General features: G+C 37.3%; 1 protein-coding gene and 1 pseudogene across 4 annotated transcripts in view; one reads left to right on the top strand and one right to left on the bottom strand.

The window, feature by feature from the left end:
- The first annotated feature begins 1,636 nt into the window (after positions 1 to 1,636).
- The window catches only part of TC2N (tandem C2 domains, nuclear), a 46,169-nt gene continuing 21,670 nt past the window's right edge, over positions 1,637 to 26,135 (top strand). For 2 of the 3 annotated variants that reach the window (XM_082451365.1, XM_082451367.1), the window contains exons 1-3: positions 1,637 to 1,722; positions 17,799 to 17,921; positions 19,280 to 19,513. In XM_082451365.1, the coding sequence (XP_082307491.1) occupies positions 17,855 to 17,921; positions 19,280 to 19,513 (301 nt within the window). In that variant the 5' untranslated portion in view covers positions 1,637 to 1,722; positions 17,799 to 17,854. Of the gene's footprint in view, positions 1,723 to 1,911; positions 2,334 to 17,798; positions 17,922 to 19,279; positions 19,514 to 26,135 lie in introns of those variants that run through there. The other variant, XM_082451366.1, reaches the window with a different exon arrangement.
- LOC309655780 (ribosomal biogenesis factor-like) lies at positions 20,434 to 26,129 on the bottom strand (annotated as a pseudogene). The gene is made up of 2 exons: positions 21,562 to 26,129; positions 20,434 to 21,196 (listed from the first exon to the last, which is right to left on the bottom strand). The product of its transcript is annotated as a ribosomal biogenesis factor-like (transcript).

Below are 26,135 nucleotides of genomic sequence, written 5' to 3' on the forward strand. Positions count from 1 at the left end.
ATATTAGGACTTAAAGCAGTGTTTATCAAAGTGTGTTAGTTGAAACATTAAGGCCCCAGGATGGTAACTGGCATTTCTCAAGAAGAGAGTTGTACGGTCTGGAGGAGAGGCAAAAACTTTACCCTCTTAGGGGTTCTGCCTGGAACTGAGAATTAAATTGACGTAGACAGATTAACAGCAGCAACACATAAAGATTTTTTACATGTACATGGGAGCACACACAAGACAGTGAAGACCAAAGAAGCAGTTAGAGCTGAGCACGTACTAAGTTGGACAAAGTAGTAAGTAGTGAAAATGGGACAAAACAAAGGGGCTTGAGCTAGGGCAGTTAATAGTGGAGAAGTGGCTATGAAGATAAGGGTTAGTTTAACAAGGTTTGTTTGTATCGATTTCCCTCATCCTTGACTCCCATCTCTGGTGATAAGACTGTTTCTTTCCTCAGGGTAGCGGGAGGACATCGTTCACTTGGGAGTTCCATCTCCTGCTTTTCGGAAGAAAAAGGAAGATCAGAGGTCCTTCTTCCATCTGATTCTCAAGTGCCTTTAACTCAAAATAATCTTTATGCCAAAGTGGCATATTTTGGGGTGGCATATTCTGTCACTCCTCAGGTCCAGTAAATTTGAGAAATACAGGATGATACAAAGTAAAACACAGTTCTTAGGCCTTGAATGCCTTGTCAACTCAAGGAGTAACTATATTGTGCCTCTTTCCCCAGATTAATTTGTTCTCAGGATCTAGGCCTCCTCTCCACCTCCCAACCATCCCAGCTCCCACTGCAGCACCTAGGGCCTGGAGATTAACAGAACCCATTTTGGGAAAGACTACTCTCCAGGAAGAAAATTATCACCTTCAATTTACAATCCAGCAGCCTCTCAAAAGCTTAGCCATTCATCAACAGATAACCTAGGAATTCACTCAACAGCTTTCCAAGTACAGTGTTGCGATTTCCAGCAACGAAGGCAAAAAAGGGCCAGTCAACTCCTTGCCAGGGTGCCAGAGGGGATTCCAGCATAGAATGGGGGTGGGGCAGGTAGTGGATACCTTTGGGATTCCTTCCAACGTACCTGCTGCTAGCAAAGCAGTAGGAAATGTAAAGTCACAACAGTGAAGAGTTGCGAGCTGATTCTCAAAGACTTTATAATTAGGATGTAAACACTAGAGACCAGTAACACAACTAAGAAAAGTTTCTCTGCTTCCAAGAAGTTTCTCTGCGTGCAGAAATATCTTCTGGCAAGAGAAACTGCTCCTTCCTTCCCTATTCAAGGAGGTTCATCAGGTCAGCTGCTTTCCCGCTATACCCCTCTCTATCTTTTATCTCCCGTCTGACCCCTCAACACACTCCAAACTCTGCCTGGCTTCATTTTATTCCTCTTCAGAGGGAGCACCCGAGAATCGCGGCTGGGAGAGGCGAGGAGGGGAGGAGCCGAGGGCGCAGGCGCCTGGCGCTCAGGTACACTGACGGACGGCCCCTCCCCGTCCCGCCCCTCGGCTTGCACCACCCGACGGGCGGGGCGGACCTGGGGAGGGCGGGGCGGACCTGGGGAGGGCGGGGAGGACCTGGGGAGGGCGGGGCGGAACTGGGGAGGGCGGGGCGGACCTGGGGAGGGCGGGGCGGGGGGGGGAACCTGGAGAGGGGGCGGGGCCTCGGGGCGCGGCCGCGCGAGGTGACCGGATCGCTGTTCCCGCGGGCGGCAACGCCAGAACGCTCACTGCCTCGAGCAGGTAACTGGCCACCTCAGCGCGGTGTGAGGCGGGGGCTCCCCGAGAGCGGCGCGTGGAGATCCCGGGGACACGGCGGGGGAGGGGGCCGGGGGGTGGGGGGCTCAGGTGTGGGGTCGCGGGTGCTTCCCCGGGCGAGCAGCGTGGCGCGGGCCTCGAGCGGCTACTTCCCTACCCTCCCGGTGGGACTCTCGGACGGCAGAGTAGCCTCGTCGCCCCCAGCCTCGCGGGGCCGAGTCTCCTCAGCGACGCCTGCTCTCCGGAGGCCTGAGGGAGGTTTGGGGCCCCTCGACAGCCGCGATTTCCGAGGCCGGGAGGGCAGGGACTCGTTTTGTGGGAGCACGGTGGGCTGTAGGTCCGCTGGGCTCACCGGTCGGCTGGTTGGGACCCGCGGGCCGGACGGAGGGGAGACCCCAGCCCCGGCGGGGCCGGCCGCGCGCCGTGCTCCCTGCCCTGGGCGCGCGCTTGCGACCGCCGGCCCCAGGTGGGCTCTGGCCTCTGGGTTAAGAAGAAAGCGAACGCATTTCCTTTGCCTGGAGAGTCTGATGAGAACCGGTTAGCGGATGGTTTTTATCTCTGAAGTTTCTGAAACTTTTTGAAGCGGCGAAGGGCTGGTAAACATCACTTTGTTTTGGTTTTTGCAAAACATGAATTATCTACTCAGCTAGGTTTTTAGATTCGGTTTGTATCTATCTCCCCCAATTTTTTTTTTCCTTCTTCTTTCTTTACTATGGTTTTCTTTAAATCAAGGAAGTACTGTGCGTGAATCGTGGGTATGTCGCACACAGGTGGACGTGCAGGTATAGGCAAGATAGATGCCAAGCCAAAAACATTGATTCCTTTAGAGTGCTTAAAATACAGCAGGTAAAAGGATTGCTTTCGTATTTAAAATATACTGATTCTCACTCCAGGTAGGCAGTTAATGGAGGTGTTTTCCCTGACTGATACTGTTATAAATAGCCTGGAAATATTAAGAGTTAATAGCAACACCACCGCCTACTTACCAATTTAATATTTCCATATGGAACTTTATCATGGCTAAAAATTGCTCTTTCTGGAAGGAGAGATTTATATTGCTTGCCTCTGAGAGCTGGGATTCGAGGAGATTTGGTTTTTTATCATATATTTTGTATTTTGTGGTTTTTGCTAATGACTTTGAGTGTCTTCATAACTGGAAGAAAAAGCCTTCATAAAAATTTGCTTTTTTTTTTAACCCTTGAAGAAGAAGCAATTTTAAGTTCCTCTTGTATTTTATTGGCTCCACTTGAGTTATAATTGTGTATTCACAAATAAAACTAACAAATTGAGGGGCTAATTCAGGTTGAGAAAAAATGAGTTTGTGATTCTTGTAGGACATCTGGCTGAGCTGCCTAGTTGGCAGTTAGATATGTTGGTAGCGGGATTTTCTGAAGTCAGGATCAGAGTTGTGAATGTTGGAACCACTCATGGATTTGTGATAGTTAATCTTGTGAGAGTGGAAGAAAACATTCCAGTAAGTAGAGTAAGAAAAGAGGAAGACCAAGGATGGAAAACAGCAGGACTTAAATGATGGGTAGAGACAGCCAAGGAGACCAAGGCAGAACATTCAGGAAAGAAGGAAGCAAACTAATAGACAATGGTGTCCTAGAAGCCAGGAGACGGAAGAGTTTTCATAAGGATAGAAATCTGTTTAGGGTCAAATGAATCAGAGGAATCAGGAAGATTGGGGCTGATAAAGTCCCTGTTGGTTTTGGTAGTTAGGAGTATGTCATTGAACTCAACAAACATAATTTAAGTAAAATGATAAGGTTGGAAGCCAAATTTGAAGGACTTTGAGGAGTAAATAGAGGATGAAGAAATAAAGATAGTCAGTGTAGAATCCTTATTTTGAGACACAAAGATTTGAAGGAGGAGTGATAGGGTGGTAGAGTGATAGGGGAGTTTATAGTCAGATTGGAAAGAATATAAGGCCAATAGAATACTTTTATGTTAAAGTGCATCACCCAGCTTGGGAAGCTGACTGCAAGTTGCTGCGCATATTGACAAAACTATAAGTGTTTAATCTCCCCAATTCAAATTATGAACACTAATTTAGTGGTATTTTGGTCTGTTGGGTTCAGGTGTTTTTATCAGTGTCAAAGTCACACTTTAACAAACTGTTGGATTGTATTTCACCTGAGTTCTAGTACTTGGATACTTCCAACTTACTTTTGTCATGTGATTTTTCTAGTGTGTATCTCAATGACTCTTCTAAAAATCTTATGTAGGTATCAGACATTTTGGCTAAATCAGAATTCATGAGGCATACATCAGTTAGGGCCTTTGCTTCAATTATTATTATGCATTTAAGGGAAAATGCTCTTAGATGAAAAGTTCTTTATGAGTTTTACTCCAGTCTTCATTGAGAGTTTAATTTTTGTTGTTGTTCAGGCAGTAGTTTTATGTGTATGTTCCTTAGGATATGAAAAGAATGGCTAAAAATGGAAAAGGCAAACAATCAAGTGTTGATAAGGATGTGGAACAACTGGAGCTCTTGTACTCTGCTGGTAAAAGTGTAAATCGGTGGCAGTATGTACTGAAGTGAAACATATGAATAAATTATGCCCAGACTATACCTGAAAAAATTCTAGAAACTGCAAACTAAAGTAACAGAAGACAGATAAGTGGTTACCTGAGGCGGGGAGTGGCAAGGGAAAGAAAAGGGGGATGGATTCAAAGGGGGTATGAGGAAACTTTTAGGGATGGTGGATGTATTCATTGGTATATTAGTTTTCTTGATTGTGAAGATGCTTTCACCACTGTATACATATGTCTGACTCATGTAATTGTACATTTTAAATATGTGCAATTCACTGTAAGTCAATACCTCAATAAAGCTGTAAAAAAAAAAAGAGTAAATAAAAGTAGAGAGTAAAATGTGAATTCCCTGGCGGTCCAGTGGTTAGGACTCCACACTTCCACTACAGGGGGCATGGGTTCGATCCCTGGTCTGGGAACTAAGACGCTGCACGGCCGAGGCCAAAACCAAAACCAAACCAAAACAAAACAGAGAGTAGAAGAAGACATACCATTTAAGTATATTTATTTCTTTTAAGTATTATAGTTATTTCAGGATGATGGGGTTATTGATAATTTTAATTTTCTTCCTATAGTTTTATGTATTTTTCATATTTTCTACCACAACATGTATTTGCTTAATTTTTATTTTTAATTTTTTTAAATTTATTTTTTTAACTTTTTATTTTATATTGGAGTATAGTTGATTAACAATATTGTGATAGTTTCAGAGTGATTCAGTTATACGTGTATCTATTCTTATTCAAATTCTTTTCCCATTTAGGTTGTTACTGTGTTTGGTTAATTTTTAAGTGAAAAATTATTTCATATGTGCAGAATAGTACTTTTGACACGTCTACAGATTTAGAGAATACAAATAAAATAAATGCCCGGTACCTATATCATGCATTAGAAATAATACATAATATTTTTGAAGCCCTAATTATATCTTTCTCCCTGATTGTGTCTTTCTCTTTCCATGTTCCTTGATTTTCTGTAGAGTTTTACTACATACATAGGTATTCATAAGTAATGTAGTGTTTAGCTTTGTTTATTCCTTGACTTTTTTGGGGCACAAATTATATTTATGAGATTCATCTGTGTTGCTGTGTTATAGTTCATTTGCTTTTTTTGCTATTCTGTTATATGAATTTACAGCTGTTTATCCATCCTCCTGTTAATGGATATTTAGGGTGTTTTCAGTCTTCTTTTTTTAAATTTAGTTTTACTTTTTGCCATTGAAAGCTGTTTTGTTATTACTGTCCAATCTGTGTTTCTCTGTGTCCATGTACAAGAATTTCCTATGTTTTTTGCCTAGGAGTAGAATTGTGGATCTTCAGTTTTGCTAGGTAACGCTGAATTGCTTTGTGAAGTGGTTGTACCAGTTTATACTATCACAAGCAGCGTATAAGTGTTCACTTTGTTCCCTTTCTCAACAACATTTGAGACATTTGTACATTTGTAATTATCTGAATTTTTTCTTTTCAACAATCTGGTAGATGAGAAATGGTAGGGTTTAATTTACATTTCTTTAATTACTGATGATGTTGAATCTTTCATAGTTCCTATTCAGTGGGATGGCTGTTTATATTTTTTGCCCATTCTTAATTTTTTTGTCTTTTTGAAATTGATTTCTAGAAAAAAAAAAAATATATATATATATTTTTCTGGGTACTAATCCCTTGTCAATTATGCATGTGACAAATATCTTTTTCCCAGTAAGTAGCTTGTCTTTCACTTTCTTTATAGTGGTTTTTGATAGACCCATTCTGTAGTTTAATGTAGTTGAATATGTCAGCCTTTTCCTTATGGTTTGTTCTTTTGACATCTTGTTTAACAAATCTTTCCCTTCCCTGAGGTCATAAAGATATAGTCTGATATTTTCTTCTAAAAGCTTTAAAATGTTGCCTTTTATATTTGTGTCCTTAGTCCATGTGAAATTGATTTTTGTGTGGTGTGAAGTGGGGATCCAGTTTCATTTTTTTTTTTCATATACGTTGTCAGTTTTTCTCAGCATAGTTTATTGAATATTCTGTTTTTCCTCTCAGTAATCTATAAGTATCATATATCAAGTTTCCATACATATGTTCATATGTTTCTGGGCTGTCCTTTCTTTGGTCTCTTTGTGTATCCTTGCTGCAATCTTACTTGTACTTTAGTTGTAAAAGAGCCTCCATACCTAAGAGACAGGTCACCCACCCATGCTTCTTTTAAAACTCAAATTAAAGTTTAATTTTTTTCTAAAGTAAACTTTTCATCTTAGTATACAGGAGTATGTTATCTAAGTCTTAAATATCTACTGTATTCATCTGAGGTCACAAGTACTTCTTTTTTTTTAATTAATTAATTAATTTATTTTTGATCTTCGTTTCTGTGCGAGGGCTTTCTCTAGTTGTGGCGAGCGGGGGCCACTCTTCATTGTGGTGCATGGGCCTCTCACTGTCACGGCCTCTCTTGTTGCGGAGCACAGGCTCCAGACGCGCAGGCTCAGTAGTTGTGGCTCACGGGCCTAGTTGCTCCGCGGCATGTGGGATCTTCCCAGACCAGGGCTCGAACCCGTGTCCCCTGCATTGGCAGGCACATTCTCAACGACTGCGCCACCAGGGAAGCCCCACCAGGGAAGCCCCACCAGGGAAGCCCCACCAGGGAAGCCCCACAAGTACTTCTAAAGCTACTTTATTGTGGTTTATATTAGGCTGTCTTTAGTTTTTGCAAATCCTGTCCTAACTCACTGGAGTTAACTTTAACTTGAAAAGTAAATATTGGATTTGCACTTTTGGAATATAGTTAAGACATATGGAAAAACCTTCACACTGACTATAGCTGTATTTAAAAAAAGAATAGCTGTATTTAAAAAAATTTTTAAGGTACTTAGGATTTAATATGTCAAAATCTAAGAGAAAGCTGAAAATCTGAGAGACTGTAGGAGCCCTTAAGTCTTATTTGCTTTGAGGGTATTTGCTAAACTGAGGGAACTTGATTGGATTTGAATAAGAATTTGGTAGATTTGTAGGACCAGAGGTATAGTTAGAAGTCAGCCCAGGGCTCATTCAAGGTTAGCTAACAAGAGACTTTCTGCCCATAATTCTGGGATCCCAAAGGTCTTTGATGTCATGGAAAGGATGAAAACTCAACCTTCTTCAAGGATCTGCAAGGAAAATTGTCTTGAGGCCAAGTAAAGCAGAAGGGAAAAAAAACCTGTCCTTGGGCAGTCGTAACTACCAGATCATGAGGGAAGTACACATCACCTTGGTGGTCTAAAAAAATTTCAAGATGTGAATTTTTAAAAAATCTTTTATTTTTTAGATATAATTCATATGCCATAAAATTCACTCTTGAGAGTGTATAATTCAGTGGGTTTTCATATGTTCATAAAGTTGTACAACCATCATCACTATTTAATTCCAGAACATTTTTATTACCCCCAGAAAAAACCCTTATACCCATTAACAGTCATTCCCCATTTCCCCTTTTTCCCTCAACCCCTGGCAAACTCTAATCTACTTTTGTCTGTATGATTTGCTTATTTTGAGCATTTCATATGAATGAAATCATACAATATGTCTTTTGTGTCTTATTTCACTTAGCATAATCTTTTCAAGGATTAGTCATGTTTACCATGAATCAGTACTTCATTCTTTTTAATGGCTGAATAATATTCCATTGTATGGTTAATACCACGTTTTGTTTTCCCATTCCTTAGTTGATGGTTATATCCACTTTTTGGCTATTACGAATAATGCTGCTATGAACATTTGCATACAAGTTTTTGTGTGGAAATGTATTTTCCATTTTCATAGGAAATATATTTTCATTCTCCATTTACCTACAAATGGAATTGCTGGGTCATATGATAATTCTGTGTTTGTTTTGAGGAACTGCCAAACTGTTTTCCAAAGCAGCTACACCAGTTTTCATTCCTACCAGCAATGTATGAGGGTTCTAGTTTCTCCATCCTCATCAACATTTATTTTTGTCTGTCTTTTTGATTATAGCTATGCTACTGTGGGTGGAGTGGTATCTCATTGAGGTTTTGATTTGTATTTCCCTAATAACTGATGCTGTTGGGTGCCTTTTCGTGTCTTTATTGGCCAATTGTCAATTTTTTTGGGGGGGGGAGGGGAAATGTCTGTTTGCATCCTTTGCTCATTTTTAAATTGGGTTATATATCAAGGAATGAATTTAAAATGATATAGTAAACAAAGGCAAATATTCTCTGTAGGAGTATACTTTTATCTTTGGCTTAAAAAAAGTCCTACCAGTAAAGTTTTGAGGTCAATGGATAATTTGTCAAAGATAACCAAGTGCACAAGGAAATAAGACAACCTGAACAAGAATCAGCAGAAACAATAGACATTTAGAAGAAAACTTGCAAAGGCTTATATATTGTAATTACTAGTTATTATTAAAATAACCATGATGGGCTCTATTTAAGTAAGTAAAAGGCACGTTTGAAAATATATGCAGGGAGCAGGAGTCTGAAAAGTGACAGAGGTACAAAGCTGGTTGAAAAGAGGAACTGAATGTAATTTCTATTAATGAAAAATGCAGTAATAAAAACTCAAAACTCATTTGTTAAGTTTAACCACAGATAAGGCAATTAGGCAAACCCCAAGGGAGAATGAATTAACTGGAATATAGATCAGAATAAATCATTCAGAACACAGCTCAAAGATACAGAAATGGAAAATATAAAAGAAATGAAGATACATGAAAATTAGAATGATCAGAATGAGAAGTTATAGTGAGAAAGTCTAGTAAGTGGAGTTCCTGAAAGAAAAGAGATAGAGAATGGGCAAAAGCAATATTTAAAGAGATAATGAATGAGAATTTTTTAGTACTGGAAAATCTACCTGTACAGGTGGAAAGACACTAATCACAGATTGGTTATTCAGGTATACCACAATTTGTTTATTCACCTGTTGATGGACATTTGATAGTTTCTGGCTTTTGGCTTTTGCAAATAGAGTTGCTGTGAACACTAATGCACCAGTCTTTGTATGGACATAAGATTTCTTTTTTCTTGGGTAAATACCTAGGAATGAAATGTCTGGATCATAGGGTAGGTGTATGTTTAACTTAAACTGCCAAACTATTTTATATTCCCACCAGTTGAATATGAGAGTTCTACTTGTTCTACATGCTTGTAAACACTTGGAATGGTCAGTCTTTGCAATTTCATCATTTCTAATAAGTGTGTAGTATTATCTCATTGTAGTTTAAATTTGCATTTCCTTAATGAATAATGGTTTTGAATATGTTTTTATGTACTTTTTATGTACTTTTTTGCCACTTGGAGAAGTGTCTGTTCAAATCCTTTTTAAATTGTGTTATTTTTCTTTTTATTATTGAGTTATAATAGTTTTTTTATATTCTGGATATAAGCCCCTTATTGGATGTATGATTTGCACATATTTTCTCCCATACTCTAAGTTGTCTTTTCCCTTTTTTTTTTTTAAATTAAAAAAATTTTTTTAAATTTATTTTTTGGCTGCGTTGGGTCTTGGTTGCTGCACGTGGGCTTTCTCTAGTTTCGGCAAGCGGGGCCTACTGTTCATTGCGGTGCGCGGGCTTAGTTACTCCGCGGCATGTGGGATCTTCCCAGACCAGGGCTCACCCTTGCATTGGCAGGCGGATTCTTAACCACTGTGCTACCAGGGAAGCCCGATGGTGTCTTTTGAAGCACAACATTTTTACTTTTGATTAAGTCTAATATATCAAATTTTTCTTTCTTTTTAATAAATTTATTTTATTTATTTATTTTTGGCTGTGTTGGGTCTTAATTGCCGTGCACGGGCTTTCTCTAGTTGTAACGAGCAGAGGCTCCTCTTCGTTGTGGTGCGCGGGCTTCTCCTTGCGGTGGCTTCTCTTGTTGCGGAGCATGGGCTCTAGGCACAGGGGCTTCAGTAGTTGCAGCATGCGGGCTCAGTAGTTGTGGCTCGTGGGCTTAGTTGCTCCACAGCATGTGGGATCTTCCCGGACCAGGGCTCAAACCTGTGCCCCCTGCATTGGCAGGAGGATTCTCAGTCACTGCACCACCAGGGAAGCCCTCAAATTTTTCTTTCATTGCTTGTGCTTTTGGTGCCTTATCTAAGAAATCATTGCCAAGTTCAAGAAGAATTACCCCTGTGTTTTCTTCTAGCAATTTTGTAGTTTTAGCTCTTACATATAGATTTGGATCAATTTTTACTTAGTTTTTGTGTACAGTGTGAGATAGTTGTCCAAATCCTTTTTTTTTTTTTTTTTTTTGCGTGTGGATATCAGTTGTCCCAGCATCCCTTGTTTGAAAAGACTGTTCGTTTCCCTTTAGAGTTTTTTGGCACCTTTGTAAAAATCAACTGACCATACATGTAAGGATTTATTTCTGGGTTCTCAATTTTATTGCATTGACCTATATGTCTGTCCTTATACTGATACCAGTCTTGATTACTGTAGCTTTGCAGTAAATTTTCAGGTCAGGAAGTATGACTTGCAACTTTGTTCTTCTTTTTCAAGATTGTTTTGGCTATTCTGTGTCTTTTACATTTCCATGAGTTTTAGGATTACCTTATCAGTTTCTGTAAAGGAGCTGGAAGGGATTTATATATGGATTGTGTTGAATCTGTAGACCAGTTTGGGGAGTATTGAAATCTTAACAATATTATGTCTTACAATCCATGACCATGGAGCATCTTTTCATTTATTGATGTCTCCTTTTTTTTTTTTTTTTTGAAGACTTTATTTTATTTTATTTTTTTAAATTTTCTTTATTTTTTTGGCTGTGTTGGATCTTAGTTGCAGCACGCGGGATCTTCATTGAGGCATGCGGGATCTTTTTCGTTGCAGTGCGTGGGCTCCTTGTTGCAGTGCGCGGGCTTCTCTCTAGTTGTTGTGTGTGAGTTTTCTCTCTCTAGTTGTGGTGTATGGGCTCCAGGGCACGTGGGCTCTGTAGTTGTGGCGCGTCGGTTCCAGAGTGCGTGGGCTCTGTAGTTTGCAGCACGCGGGCTCTCTAGTTGAGGTGTGTGAGTTCAGTAGTTGTGGTGTGTGGGCTTAGTTGCCCTGTGGCATGTGGGATCGAACCCACATCCCCTGCATTTGACCAGGTATCGAACCTGCATCCCCAGCATTGGAAGGTGGATTCTTTACCACTGGACCACTGGGGAAGTCCCTATTGATGTCTTCTTTAATATCTTTTAGTAATGTTTTGTAGTTTTCAGTGTACAAGTCTTGCATTTCTTTGTTAAAGTATTCCGAGGTATGTTAGGGGTGTTTTTTGTTTTGTTTTGTTATGTTTTTGCCTGTTATTATGAATGGAATGGATTTCTTAATTTCATTTTTAGGCTGTTCATTGTTAGTATAGAAACATAACTGATTTTGTGTATTGATCTTATATCCTGCTACTGTACTCAACTTGTGTATTACTTCTAGTAGGTTTTTAGTGTATTCCTTTGACTCTTTTTATTTACAAGACCATGTTGGTCTGTAAATAGAGTTTTACACCTTCATTTCCAATATGGATGCCTTTTATATCTTTCTAGTCTAGTTGCCCTGGCTAGAATATCTATTACGTGTTGAACAGAAGTGGTGAGAGTGGATCCTTATCTTTTGCCTGGGTTGAGAGGGAAAGCATTCAGTCTTTTAGCAATTACTATGATGTTAGCAGTAGATTTTTCATAGATGCTCTTTATTATGTTGAGAAGATTCTCTTCTATTCCTCGTTTGCTCAGCTTTTTAAAATCATGAATGAGTGTTGGATTTTCAAATCTTTTTTTTGGTATCTATTGAGATGATCATATAGTTTTTGCCCCTTATTCTACAATATAATGTATTATGTGAATTGATTTTCAGATGTTAAACCAATGTTGCAATCCTGGGATAGATCTCACTTGTTTATGATATATAATTCTTTTTATAATTTTCTGGATTCAGTTTGCTAGTATTTTGTTGAGGATTTTTGTGTCTATATTCATGAAGAGTATTCATCCTTTTACTTTTAACTTATTTGTGTCTTTATATTTAAAGTATGTTTAAGTAGCATATACTTGGGCCATGCTTTTTTTTATCCAATCTAACAATCTCTTTTTTTTTTTAATTAATTAATTTATTTATTTTTGGCTGTGTTGGGTCTTCGTTTCTATGCGAGGGCTTTCTCTAGTTGTGGCAAGCGGGGGCCACTCTTCATCGCGGTGCGCGGGCCTCTCACTATCGTGGCCTCTCTTGTTGCGGAGCACAGGCTCCAGACGCGCAGGCTCAGTAGTTGTGGCTCACAGGCCTAGTTGCTCCGCGACATGTGGGATCTTCCCAGACCAGGGCTCGAACCCGTGTTCCCTGCATTGGCAGGCAGATTCTCAACCACTGTGCCACCAGGGAAGCCCCAATCTCTAACTTTTAATTGGCATACGTAGAGCATTCACACTTAGTGTGGTTATTGATATGGTTAGGTTTAAATCAATCATCTTGCTTTTTTTCTGTTCATCCCATCTGTTCTTTGTTTACCCTTTCTTCTTTTTATGCTTTTATATCAATTGAGTATTTCAAAGGTATGATTCCATTTGATCTCCTTTGTTGGCTTATTAATTGCACCTCTGTTTTCTTACTTTGGTGGTTACTATAGAGTTTATAGTACATATTTTTAACTTCCCACAGTCTACCTTCAAATGGTGTTACATATACCGCATCACATCTTCTACAAGGACCTTGCAATAGAATACTCTATTCTTCCCTGCTGGCCTTTGTGCTATTGGTGTTATGCATTTTACTTTTACATATGCTATAAACCCCACATCACCATGTTATTATTTTTGTCTAGGCATCAATAATCTTTTATAATAAATCTTACATATTTATCTGTGGTACTCTCAATTCTTTGTGTGTGGGTTTATATTTCATCTGGTATTATTCTTCTACCTGAAGGATGTCCTTGAACACTTCTTGTAGTATGGATCTGCTGGTGGTGCATTCATTCAATTTTTTATGTCCAAAAAACTCTTCTTGTCGCTTCCTTTTTTGAAAGATTTTCTTCAGGTATCAAATTAGATGTTGACAATTTTTTTTTTTTCCTTTCAATACTTTAAAGATTTTTGCTCCACTGTTTCCTTACTTGTATTGTTCCCAATGATAACTATGCTGGTATTATCACTGTTCCTATGTATATAACATGTCTTTTTTTTCCAACTGCTTTTAAGATTTCCTCTTCATCACCGGTTTTGAGCCATGTTAATATGATGTGCCTTGGCATAGTTTTCTTCATACTTCCTGAGCTTAGTGTTTGTTGAGTTTCTTAGACCTGAGCTTTGTAGGTATCATATTTGGAAAATTTTAGTATTATTTCTTCAAATATTTTTCCTGCCTCCCCCCATCTTCATGAATTTCAATTACATGTATATTAGGCTGCTTGAAATTGTCCCATGGGTCACAGATGCTCTTTTCATTTTGTTTTTATTCTTTTTCTCTCTGTATTTCATTTTGGGTCTCTTATTACTGTACTTTATTGTTTCTTTTGCAATAGCTAATCTGCTATTAATCCCATCCAGTGTATGTTCCATCTCAGACATTATAGTTTTCATCTTTAGAAGTTGGATTTGCGTCTTTTTTTGTATCTTCCAAGTTTCTATTTAACTTTTTGAACATATAGAATCACTTATAACTATTTTGATGTCCTTAACTGTTCATTTCATTGCTGTGTTGGTTTCAATAGATTGATTTTTCTCCTCATAATTTTTTTCCCCTTCTTTGAATGTCTGGTAATTTTTTATTGGCTGCTACCAGACAATGTAAATTTTACCTTGCATGCTGTATATTTTTAGATTTCTGTAATTATTTTTTATTTTGGGCATAGTTAAGTTTCTTAGAAATAGTTTGATCCTTTTGAGTCTTGATTTTAAGATTTATTAGGTCAGACTAGTCTTTAGTTTAGGGCTATTTATTCCCCACCACTGAGGCAAGACTCTCTGAGTCCTCTACTCAATATCCTGTGTGAGGTTTTTCCAGTTTTGTTGGTGGGGACAGGCATTATTACTGACCTTGGTGAGTGTTGTTATGGCCTTTTAACCTTTTCTGGTGGTCTTCCCCCAGTCTTGTGTAGTTTTCTTGCATGCATTTTCTGATCAACACTCTGCTGAATACTTAAGTGGGACCCTCTACTGATGTCTATGCTTCTCTCTGTGTACACATCTCTACTCTCCAGTAATCCGTGCAAACTCTAGCTCCCTTATTCTTATTTATATAAACTTGTTTCCTTTTATGCATCCCTCTCCCATCTTCAATTCATTTTGGATGACTCAAGGCCGTTCAGCTTTGAAAACTTTACCCCCAGAAGTAGTAATCATTTTTAACCAGTCCTCTCACATTCCCCTCATGATTAATGTTAAGTATTTGCAAGCTTACTGAGGTCAGAAATGTTGTTTGATGAGTATGTTAGGAGTTTTTATATAAGCTAGTTATTATACTTTGTTTCCTTATCTATCAACTACATATTTGCTGAGTTCCTGCTAAATTCCCAGCATCATACAAGGTTCTGAGTTTTAAGTAGAAAGTGAGTACAACATTGTTTCTGAAAAGTTTTTATTCTAGTAGGGGAGATATAACAGGTGTCATGAAATGTCATGAAAAATGTAAAACTTTTTTTTTTTTAATTCACTAGATGTTTAAAGATGAGAGAAATTAGTATGATCTGTGTGGTCAGGGAATGCATCCTCTAAACTGAGACTGAAAAGGGCCTTTGAAAAATGTATAAATTTTAAAAACCCCAGAAATCAGTTACAAGGTATAATGGAAGAAAAGGTGCCATTTAGCCAAACATTTCATAGGCATACACTAAACAAGAAAAGTTCAAAATTTATGAGGGAAATTGTAAAAAAAACTCCCAAAGATACAAACATAAACTTGACTTGAACAAATTCTGAATAGGAAGACTCAACATCCTAAAGATGTCAGGTTTTTCTAAAATAATTTCTAAATGTAACATGATCCCAATAAAAATATCATCAGATTTTTTTCCTCCTAGGTCTGGACAGATTATAAAGTTTATTTGTAAGAACAGATAAGCAAGCATAGCTAGTAGAACTTGGAAATTGAAGAACAGTAAGGATGGGAGGCTAGCCCTGCTAGATAATGAAACATATTATAAGCCATAATAATTTTTAAAATGTGGTATTAGTTCAGGAATACAGATCAACTGAATAGAAGATGTAAAACCAAAACCCAATGGTGGGACTTCTGATTAAGAATCCGTCTGCCAATGCAGGGTACAGGGGTTCGATCCCTGGTCCCAGAAGATCCCACATGCCGTGGAGCAGCTAAGCCTGTGCGCCACAACTACCGAGCCCATGTGCCACAACTACTGAGCCCATGCACCACAACTACTGCAGCCCACGCACCTAGAGCCCGTGCCCCACAACAAGAGAAGCCACTGCAATGAGAAGTATGCACACCACAACGAAGAGTAGTCCCCGATCGCCGCAACTAGAGAAAGCCCGAGCACAGCAACGAAGACCCAACACAGCCAAAAATAAAATAAATGAATTAATTTATTAAAAACCAGAAGCAAAAACCCAATGGCATGTAGAAATTTAGTCTATAATAAAAGCAGCATCCTAAAATCAGTGAAGAAAATAGGAATTTTTAATAAGTGGTGTTTGTGATACTGGGATAGTCAATTGAGAAAAGCTAGGATTGGATTCACTTCTCATACTATACCAGGATGTACAGTATTCACACACATATATGTATGTATATGTGTATATATGCATATTTGTATATATAATACACACTCCCCCTCCTTTTTTGCATAACAGAAAGCACCATCATCAAAGTAAATCAATTTCACTAGTAAAGTGAAAAGAGGATGACAAACTGGAATAATGTTTGCCGCTTCCATTATGGACATTGTATTAATCTCTCAAATATATAAAAATCCTCTAAAACTGAGGAAGAAAAGGACCAATAACTTAATAGAAAGATGGGCAAGAGATAATGAACAGTGAGTTCATAGAGACAAATACATATTAGCCTTTATATGAAAAGGTGCCCAACCTGATTTAAAATAAGAGGTGCAAATTAAAACAGCACAAGATATAATTCCTTTCCTATCATATTGGCAAAAGTCCAGCACTTTGACAAATATTCTCTTGGTGATAGATACAGGTACTCTCATACATTGCTACTGGGAATGCAGAATGGTACAACTTTAGAGAGAAATTTAGCAATATTAAACAAAATTACACATATATTTACCTTTTGACCCAGTAGTCCTATCTCGAAGAATCTGTCTTACAGATATATACTGGGAAATATCTGAAAATATGTGTGTACAAAGTTACTGTGTCACTATTTCTAACAGTAAAAGACTGGAAACAATCCAAATTTTGATCTTGATTTGAAGAAAACAACTATAAAAAAATATTTCACCGTAGGGGAAATTTGAACATTGGGTAGTTGATTATCTTAAACTTTTTAGATGTGATGATGTTATTACGGTTATGTTAAAAGAAAGTACCTTTTAGAAATACTTGACATTTACAACCCATTACAGTTACTGTTTATTTTGATGCTCAAATTGATCCATGTTTAGCCAGTAGAACCCCTTGGATTTAACTCTTGAGTCCTTCAGCCACATCTTTTAGAGATAATTACTTAAATATTTATGAGTGAGATTATATGATTGGAATATTTTTCAAGATAATCTGAAGGACAGGGTTAGTAGAGAGATAAAGATGAATTAAGATTTGCCTTGAGTTGATCATTGTTTAGGTGGTAGGTGTTTTGTTATACTATTCTATCTTCTTTTGTATGCATTTGAAATTTCCCATGAAAAATGTACAGGTAGTAGGCATAAATGAAGAGTGCATTTGGAACAAAGTCATTGAAGCCAAGGTGGGCAATTGGCTTCTTAAACAATTTTATGTTCCTGGTAAATTTAAAACAGACTCTCTTTATTTCCACTATATCTTATTTGTGGTTTAGTTAACTGGTATGTGTGTGTGTGTGTGTGTGTGTGTGTGTGTGTGTGTGTGTGTGTGTGTGTGTGTGTGTGAGAGAGAGAGAGAGAGAGACAGAGTTTAGAGACAGAGACAGAGACAGAGACAGAGAAAGAGAGTTTAAGATAGATTTTTCTGTTAGTGTAATTCTCAGTATTAAACTAACTCATAAAATATGAAGTTGTTTGTTTATTGGCCCTCATTATAGGGCCTTTGGATTACCGAAAGAATCGATTTGGAGGAAGTGAACATTTTCTCACACTTTCTATGAGTGTCATATTTTCTTGCAAATTTTATTTGGATGTTGATTTAGATATATCAGTCAAAAGAGAAAATTGAGGGTGGAATTTTTTTCAGATTTAACATTAAGGTTGTTCATTTAGTAATTTTTAAGCATGTCATTTTAATAGCTTATAAGGAGCCTAGGTTATATAAAATTGCATAAAGGAACAAAAATCTATTTTGCTCTAAACATTTTTGCTTTGGAGCCCTCATTGTGTCTTAGAAAGACAGATAATGTGATTTATTTAATGATATTTAATGACATTAAGCATGATCATGTTAACTTGTTTCCTATTCTACCAACAGATTAATATTAAAATTGGAAATTTGTATCTTTTGCTGGATATTGGAGATTGAATGTAATGGCAACAGAATTTATAAAGAGTTGCTGCAGAGGATGTTTCTATGGTGGAACAGAAAAGCACGACTGTGAGTTTTGCTTTGTTTTGATTTCAACATTTATTTAATGTCTTCTTTATTTGTGACATTTTGTGATATAAATGTAAATGAGACATGTTTCCTAACTTCACGGGGGAGGCAGAAACATAAATATAAGGCACACTAGCTCAGTATGAAAGTACCTTGGAGCATAGGGGAGAGAGAGATGAATTCAACTCAGGAGACACTCTAGGACATCACCACAAAGAAGATGATCTGTGGTATGGAAGTCTGAAGAGGATTTTAGCAAGCTGAGTGGGAAGAAGGGAGTAAGAGAAGGTGAGGATTAGACATGAGTATTACAGGTGGATGAAATAGTATGGGCAAAAGTAGGGAGAGAAGTATTTGGGGGATAACATACTCTGGCAAATGTTTTAATTTAAATACAGAGAATTTCCAATTTACGAACAATGCATTAAAAAGTGCCTTTCATGAATGAATGAATGACCAATAGAGAAGAGACCTGTAACTTTATCAAGACCCACATTTATCAAGGACTCTGGGAGATTTCGCTTTCTATTGCATGGGTTCCTCAGCTCTTCAAGGTTATGACTGGAACTTTATTTTTCTCTGGCTCTTTCTTATATTTCTTTGTCTAAAGCATAGCTTCTTAGTATGTTTTTGAGTATGAAGGCTTCTTTTTTGCAATAAAACATTTCATAAATTCCAACACAATAGTAGTTGTACTTCCATTCAGTCTATAGACGGTACTAACTGTACATGAAGATTAGCTCTAGGTGTCCCTTACCTCCCCATCCTAAGTCACACAGCTTAGGAATCGCGTATCTTTCAAAATAATGGACAAAATAGGTCATAGAAGCTAGTACAGGGAGAGTCGATATTATTCTAGGGTCAAAGTACATTTTATATTGTGGTTTGGTAAAGATTTCTGTAGACTTCGAGACCTTTAGCTTCTTTTCAAAGTAACTTTTGGTATTTAAGACTGAAATTAACCATTAGTATTGACAACAAGAATTGTTTTGTTGACAATATTTTTATTTAAATGACTAGATTATTACTTATTTGAAAGCATTGTGGAATTAACTACAATATAAACTTGTTTTCCATCTATGGGCTCTTTTGTGGAAATGAGACTCTTTAAAAACTGCTTTTACCATTATGATAAGTTAATATACTTTGGCAGTAGTATATTAACTTCTCAAATATTGGCTAGACAAAATTAATGTAGATTCCAGAGTGCTTGATAGGACCTAAGAGTAGTTTCTGTATCAGCAGTTTCTTTTAAAATGATTAAATAAGTACCAAAGCATGTTAGGTTTAGATTATTATATATAAATCTACATACATATTTGTGATTTTTTTTCTCTTTTCTCTTCTTTTCTACGCAGTGTCTGTGGAAAGAGACTTTAAAGCAGCAGTATCAAATAGTCAAAATACTGCTATCTGTAAACCTCCATTGACTTCCGTTTCTGTAAAGCCTCAGGTTGGCTGTACTGAGGATTATTTACTTTCCAAATTACCATCTGATGGCAAAGAAGTACCATTTGTGGTGCCCAGGTTTAAGTTATCTTATATTCAGCCCAGGATGCAAGGAACACCATCACATTTGGAAGAACTTGAAGGTAAACAGTAAAATGGCAGGATTTAAAAATCAACATGCAGCATTTAAATGCTGTTACTGCTGTTATTTTGCTCTTTTACATATGTAAAGATATAAAATATCTTTTATGTACAAATTTTACATTTCATTTTTTATATGTTCTGCTGTTTCTGTAGAGGAACTTACTGTACAGTGTTTTTGAAGTCCATTATGAAATCTGATCACAATCAACACATTTGTGTGTAGATTTGGCCTTTTTAAAGGAATAACATAATTGTAATATGTCAGTTATTCTTCACACATCTAGAAAGAAAAAAAATAGAGGAATTATTCTGTTTTAGATCAGTAAATACAGGAAGTAGTCTTATTATTTTCTAAAGTTTAGTGTAAAGAGAAATAAGGAAGCAATGAAGTATTCTTTCTTCCTTCCCTTCTTTCTTTATTATTATACTTCTCAGTCTAAATACACTTCCCAGCCTAAACAGCCACTTGAATGAGGTAGATTCATTGGCTGAATTTTGGCTGATGTTGTAGAGGCCAATGGACTAAGGAAGATAAAAGGGAACAACATGTAACTCTTGTATTTTAGAAATAGTTCATTTTAGATCACTGAAACACTGTCATTCACAATGGTTTATTCCCCTCAAAATTTTTTTTTATTTTAATTATTTAATTATTTATTTATGGCTGTGTTGGGTCTTCGTTTCTGTGCGAGGGCTTTCTCCAGTTGCGGCAAGTGGGGGCCACTCTTCATCGCGGTGCGCGGGCCTCTCACTATCGCGGCCTGTGGAGCACAGGCTCCAGACGCACAGGCTCAGCAATTGTGGCTCACGGGCCCAGTTGCTCCGCGGCATGTGGGATCTTCCCAGACCAGGGCTCGAACCTGTGTCTCCCTGCATTGGCAGGCAGATTCTCAACCACTGCGCCACCGGGGAAGCCCCCCCCCTCAAAATTTTATAATGAAAAATTTCAAACATACAGAATAGTTGAAAGAACTTAATGGTGAATGCCTGCATATCCACCATATAGATTCTATCATTGACATTTTACTATTATACTTTATCACATAACTATCTATCCATTTTTCTAACCATTATTAATCCTTTTGAGGGTAAGGGGAGAATGCATTTCACAGTAAACTGCAGACATCAGTACACTTCCCTCTAAATACTTAAGCATATATATCATTTACTAAAGTTCAGTTGTTTACAGTTTTCTTCTTTTGACATAAACTTTAAACACAATGAACTGCCCAAATTTTAAGCGTGTATTTGTTGAGCTTTGACAAATGGATATACCAATGTAATCCAAACTCCTATCAAGATCTACAGTATTTCTCTAAATATTTTTCCTGCCCCATCCTTTCTCTCTTCTCCTTCTGGGATACCAATTACACATATGTTGGACCTTTTGATATTGTCTTATGTGTCTGTGAGGCTTCTTTTTTTTCCACCTCTTTTTCTCCTTTCTATTCTTTTTATTTTTATTTTTTTGTATAAGACATTTAATTTATTGGTCTTTTTGGGGAATTTGATGCATCACCAGTGTATTATAACTGAGCCATTAATCTTGTAGCTTCATCAACATTAACTGGTTCATTTTCATGATACTGCTGAGGAGTCAGCTGTTTTCTGCAGAGGTTCAAGGGAAAGGCCTTTTGAGAAGCTGCAAGTTCTTTTGTATATCTACAGAAGCTTTATTCACTCTTAACATATTCTTTTTTTTTTTAAAGATTTATTTATTTATTCATTTTATATTTTTTAATTTTTGCTGCATTGGGTCTTCATTGCCGTGCGTGGGCTTTCTCTAGTTGTGGCGAGTGGGGGCTACTCTTCACTGTGGTGCACGGGCCTCTCACTGTGGTGGCTTCTCTTGTTGCGGAGCGTGAGCTCTAGGCTCACGGGCTTCAGTACTTGTGGCATGTGGGCTCAGTAGTTGTGGCTTGCGGGCTCTAGAGCACAGGCTCAGTAGTTGTGGCGCACAGGCTTAGTTGTTTCGCGGCATGTGGGATCTTCCCAGACCAGGGCTCGAACCCATGTCCCCTGCATTGGGAGGCGGATTCTTAACCACGGCGCCACCAGGGAAGTCCTGTTAACTTTTTCATCACTCATAATGTTTATCTTCTTAAGATTAGTGGTAACTGGTTTTGCTTTAGTTTCAACCTTTTAAGCTTTTTTGGCTGGCTATGTGGAATACATTCCTGGACTTCTGCCCTCTTAGTTTGTTCTTGGCCATTGTCTCTGATACCCTCGTGCAGCTGCTCAAGTTCCAGGTGACGCCATCTGCATGCCTCTCCTTTCTGTTTTTAAGGCTGGATAATAATGACCTAATTTCAAGTTCACTGTCTCTTTCCTCCATTATTTCCATTCAGCTGTTAAGTCCGTCCAGTGAGTTTTTAATTTTAGATGTATTTTCAGTTGTAATATTTACATTTGGTTCTTTGTTTATAGTTTCTATTTCTTTTCTGTGATTTCTCCCCCCCCCATTATTGTGAACCTATTTTCTTTTATGTCTTTAACATCTTTGTCTACTATTCTAATATCTGGGTCATCTAAGTTTGGATTCTCTGGATTGTCTTTTTTTGAGAATGAGTCACATTTTCCTGTTTCTTTGTGTGGAGTAATTTTGGATTGTGTTCTGGATGTTGGATGTTATGTTGTGGAGACTCTGGAACCTGTTACATTACTCCGATGGGTTTTTTTTTTTCCTTCCTTCTCTCCCTCCCTCCCTTCCCTACCTCCCTCCTTCCTTTCCTCCCTCCCTCCTCCCTTCCCTCCCTTCCTCCCTCCTTCCCTAACTTCAGCAGGCAATTAACTTGGTTGTACTGTGCTGCAGATTCTGTGTCTTTGGTGGCAGCTGCTATCTGAGCTTAGTTTTTTTATCCTTAGTTGGAGTCTGTCCCACACATGTGTGGTTCAGGGATCAGCCAGACATTTGAGCAGACTTTTAGTCATAGAATTTGAGGTTTTCTCCTTTCCAGGCCTCCCACCTTACTTTCTAGCAGCTGTGGTTGCTCTGAACTCTGCCCTCTGTTCTTAAGGCCAGAAAGACTGTGGGTTTTCTACTGGAATTTTATCCACCCTGCACAGTGCCAATTTTGGCCTGCCCACAGGCTAAAAGTCATTAAAAACAGGTGGCCATTCCCCTTTGTCCCAGAGTCAAGTGCTGTTCAGAATCCTCACTACTTTTGTTCACTCTCTGGTACCTTCAGGGTATTTTGTTGGTTTTGGTTTGGTTTTGGTTTAGAGTTTATTGTAGTTATCTACAGGAGAGTTGGGTCTGGTAGGAGTGATAATTTTTTTTTAAGAAGCAAGGAAAGATGAACCCTGAGCCTGGCCTACCACCCTGTTTTGCACATCAGCAGTGTCTCTCCAAAACAGTTTTTAAAAGTTCTGGCTCACAGGATACCCTGATCAATTGATCTTTCTCTTTCTCTCGTACTTGTTAACAACATTGGGGTTAAACCATATAAATGGTCTTGTAATCTGTTTTATTCATATCATATATTGTGAAGCTTTTTAATGGCTCCATAGTACTAAATCATATGGATGTACCATAATTTAGTTAATAAATTCTCTATTTTTAGACATACAGGGTATTTTATGTATTATTTTCATTATCAGAAGATAAGTAAGAAATACCTACCTGGCAAATGTTATAGTTTTCTTTTGTCTTTTTTTTTTTTTTTTTTTCATTGTATCACTAGAAAACAGATTACTTTTTGAGTGAGAAATTGGTTTACACTTAAATTATAGGCTCAATAAAGATCTGGTAAAGCCATCTGATTTTTAGCATATTGGAGAGAAAATTATTTTATTTAATTAGAGTCAGGAAAGTATTCTTGGTGCCTAATTATGGAAGTCAAACATGTGTATCTTGTATGTTTACATGAATGTGTGAGTGATGGGCTGATATGGAGATTTTGAGAAGGTAGAGCAGACCACTATCAATAATGACTAAAATTATGTTTCAGATGTTTTAAATTTGTTAAGTTGCATTGCTTACTTGCTGATGGATCTGATTATAGCTGCAGCTTACTGCTTTGATAACAGATTGTATTATTAACATTTTACTGTTTGCTTCATCCCATATCTATCTACCTATCCGTTAAGAGAATGCATTTTGAATAGATATTGAAATTTTTAATTGGGCTTTTGAGAGGTATAAGCAATTGTGCTACTTTACGTTTAGTTTTATAGCACTGTGATTCTGTAAATTGAGAGAAATGCCTCTTGAACTTTAAAAATGATATCTTTTTAAGGGGAAAATTGGAATTCTTTACTGACTGACTTATAAAGGAAAAATGGAATAAGAATATTCATTTTTAGGGCTAAACTAGAAAGGTAGAGAGTCATCTTTGGTGCTACTGCTCTTGACAGTGCTACTCTTATTACCATAAACAGACTTTTGTAGCAGTGTTTATGTGCTGAACGATTTAAGAGTTAGCTTATAAGGTGTACAGGCTCCTTATAAGGCTCTCTGGCATCATACCTCCCTCTTGGCATCCCTCTGCCTTTGTACAGGGCTTGGATTGTACACATAGTTATTTGAACCAGAGTGTGAGGATAAGATCTCACTTCATAACCACATATTTTTGTTTTGTTTTCTGAACTCAGTGTGAAGCCACCTGTTTTATTGTTTAGCTTTTTCAGAAAATATTAGTTTATACTGTGGTTCCTATTTTAAATGGGATAAAAAGAATTAAAAGATGGTGATGATTTAAACATTTAAAAAACTTTGTCTATTTATTATTTCTAATGTGAGTCTTTGAAAGGAATTTGATCTATTGTTTTACCCTTTAAAAATTGTGAGATATAATACACATAGAAAAAAGGAACAAAACAGAAATTTACAGCCCAGTGATTTACTACAAGCAAAATACGTGTATGGTCACCACTCAAATAAAGAGAGTGTTACTAGTAAAACAAAAGCTTCCATCTTCCCCCTTTTCAGTCACTCTAGAGTAATCAGAATCCCAGTTGTAATAATCATCACTTTCTTGCTATTTTTACTTTTTACCACCTAAGCACATATCCCTAAATGTTGTGGTTTAGTTTTTTTCTGTTTTCTGACCTTTATATAAATGAAATTATATATTCAATATATATTCTTTTGTTATGGGTTTTTTATATAAATGAAATTACATATACAATATATACTCTTTTGTTATGGGTTCTTTATATAAATGAAATTACATGTTCAGTATATATTCTTTTGTTATGAGTTCTTTCATTCAACATTATGAATGAGTGGTATCTCATTGGAGTTTTAACTTGCATTTCCCTCATGACTTATGAGATTGAACACCAGGTCATGTTTATTGGCTATTTGGATAGCCTCTCTTCTGAGGTACCTGCTAAGTCTTAAGCCAGTTTATATTTGGGCTTGCCTGTCTTTTTCTTACTGGTTTGTGGGAGTTCCTCATATATTATGGATATGAGCCCTTTGTCAGTTATATATGTTGCACATAACTTTTCCCACTCTGTGGGTTACCTTTTCAGTCTCTTAAATAGTCTTTTGACAAATGGGAATTTTCAATTGTAATGTAGTTAGGCTTATTAAAATTGTTTTTATGGTTAATACTATGTTTCATTTAAGAAGTGCTTCGCTGGTCTAAGGCCATGAGAACTTTCTTATAAATTTAATTAAATATAGAAGTTTTATTGGTTTGCCTTTAACATTTAATTTAGATCTACAATCCACATGGAATTTATATTTTGTGAATATGTTTTGTTGGGATGAAGGGTTCTTTTTTTCTATATCAATATCCAATTGTCTTATCACCTTTTATTAATTTTTTTTTTTTTTGGCCGCACTGTGTGGCTTGTGGGAACTTCCTCCACCAGGGATTGAACCCGTGCCATGGCAGTGAAAGCCCAGAATCCTAACCACTAGGCCACCAGGGAACTCTTATCACCTTTTAATGAAAAGATCATTCTTTCCCACTGTTATGCAGTGCCACATTGATTATAAATCAAGTGTCCATAAAATGGGTTTCTCTTTCTGAGCCTTCGACTCTGTTCCATTGATCTTATTATTGTTCAAATATTCTATTCTTAATACTGAGTAGAGCAAATCTTTCAGTCTTGTTTTTCTTCTTAAAGATTATTTTTTGGTGTTTCTTTGTTCTTTATGTTTACATATAAATCTTTTTTATTCTTCTTTTCGTTATTTGATTTCTAACTTTATTGCATTGTGGGTATGGAACATACTCTGATTTCGGTCCTTTCAAATTTATTGAGACTTGCTCTGTGTATCTCAGCATGTGGTCAGTTTTTATAAATGTTCTGTCTTTGTGAAAAGAGTGCATCTCCAAAAAAGGATTATCTTTTTACTTAAAAGATGTTCTTTCTGCAGTAGAAAAATAAAGGAAACTCAGGTCACAAAATGTAGAATTGTCTGTAGGGCAAAGAGGAATGCCAGACATTTATCAGACTGTCTTGAGAGCAAGGTTCATGGCTGATTCCTGGGAGAATACTCCACACAGTTAGACCTGAATAAACATCTGCTTATTTTTTTAGATATCAAATGCATGTGATTTAGTATTACCTGAGACATTTTTTTCCCTTTGCCTTTGGTACACCAGTTGTTGGCTAATAACTCCAAGAAAAGGGTGTTGTAAAACTTTAGAAACACTTGCTTTC

This window comes from Balaenoptera physalus (genome assembly GCF_965194825.1).
Source record: "Balaenoptera physalus genome assembly, chromosome: 2".
In the NCBI taxonomy this organism is placed as follows: Eukaryota; Metazoa; Chordata; class Mammalia; order Artiodactyla; family Balaenopteridae; genus Balaenoptera; species Balaenoptera physalus.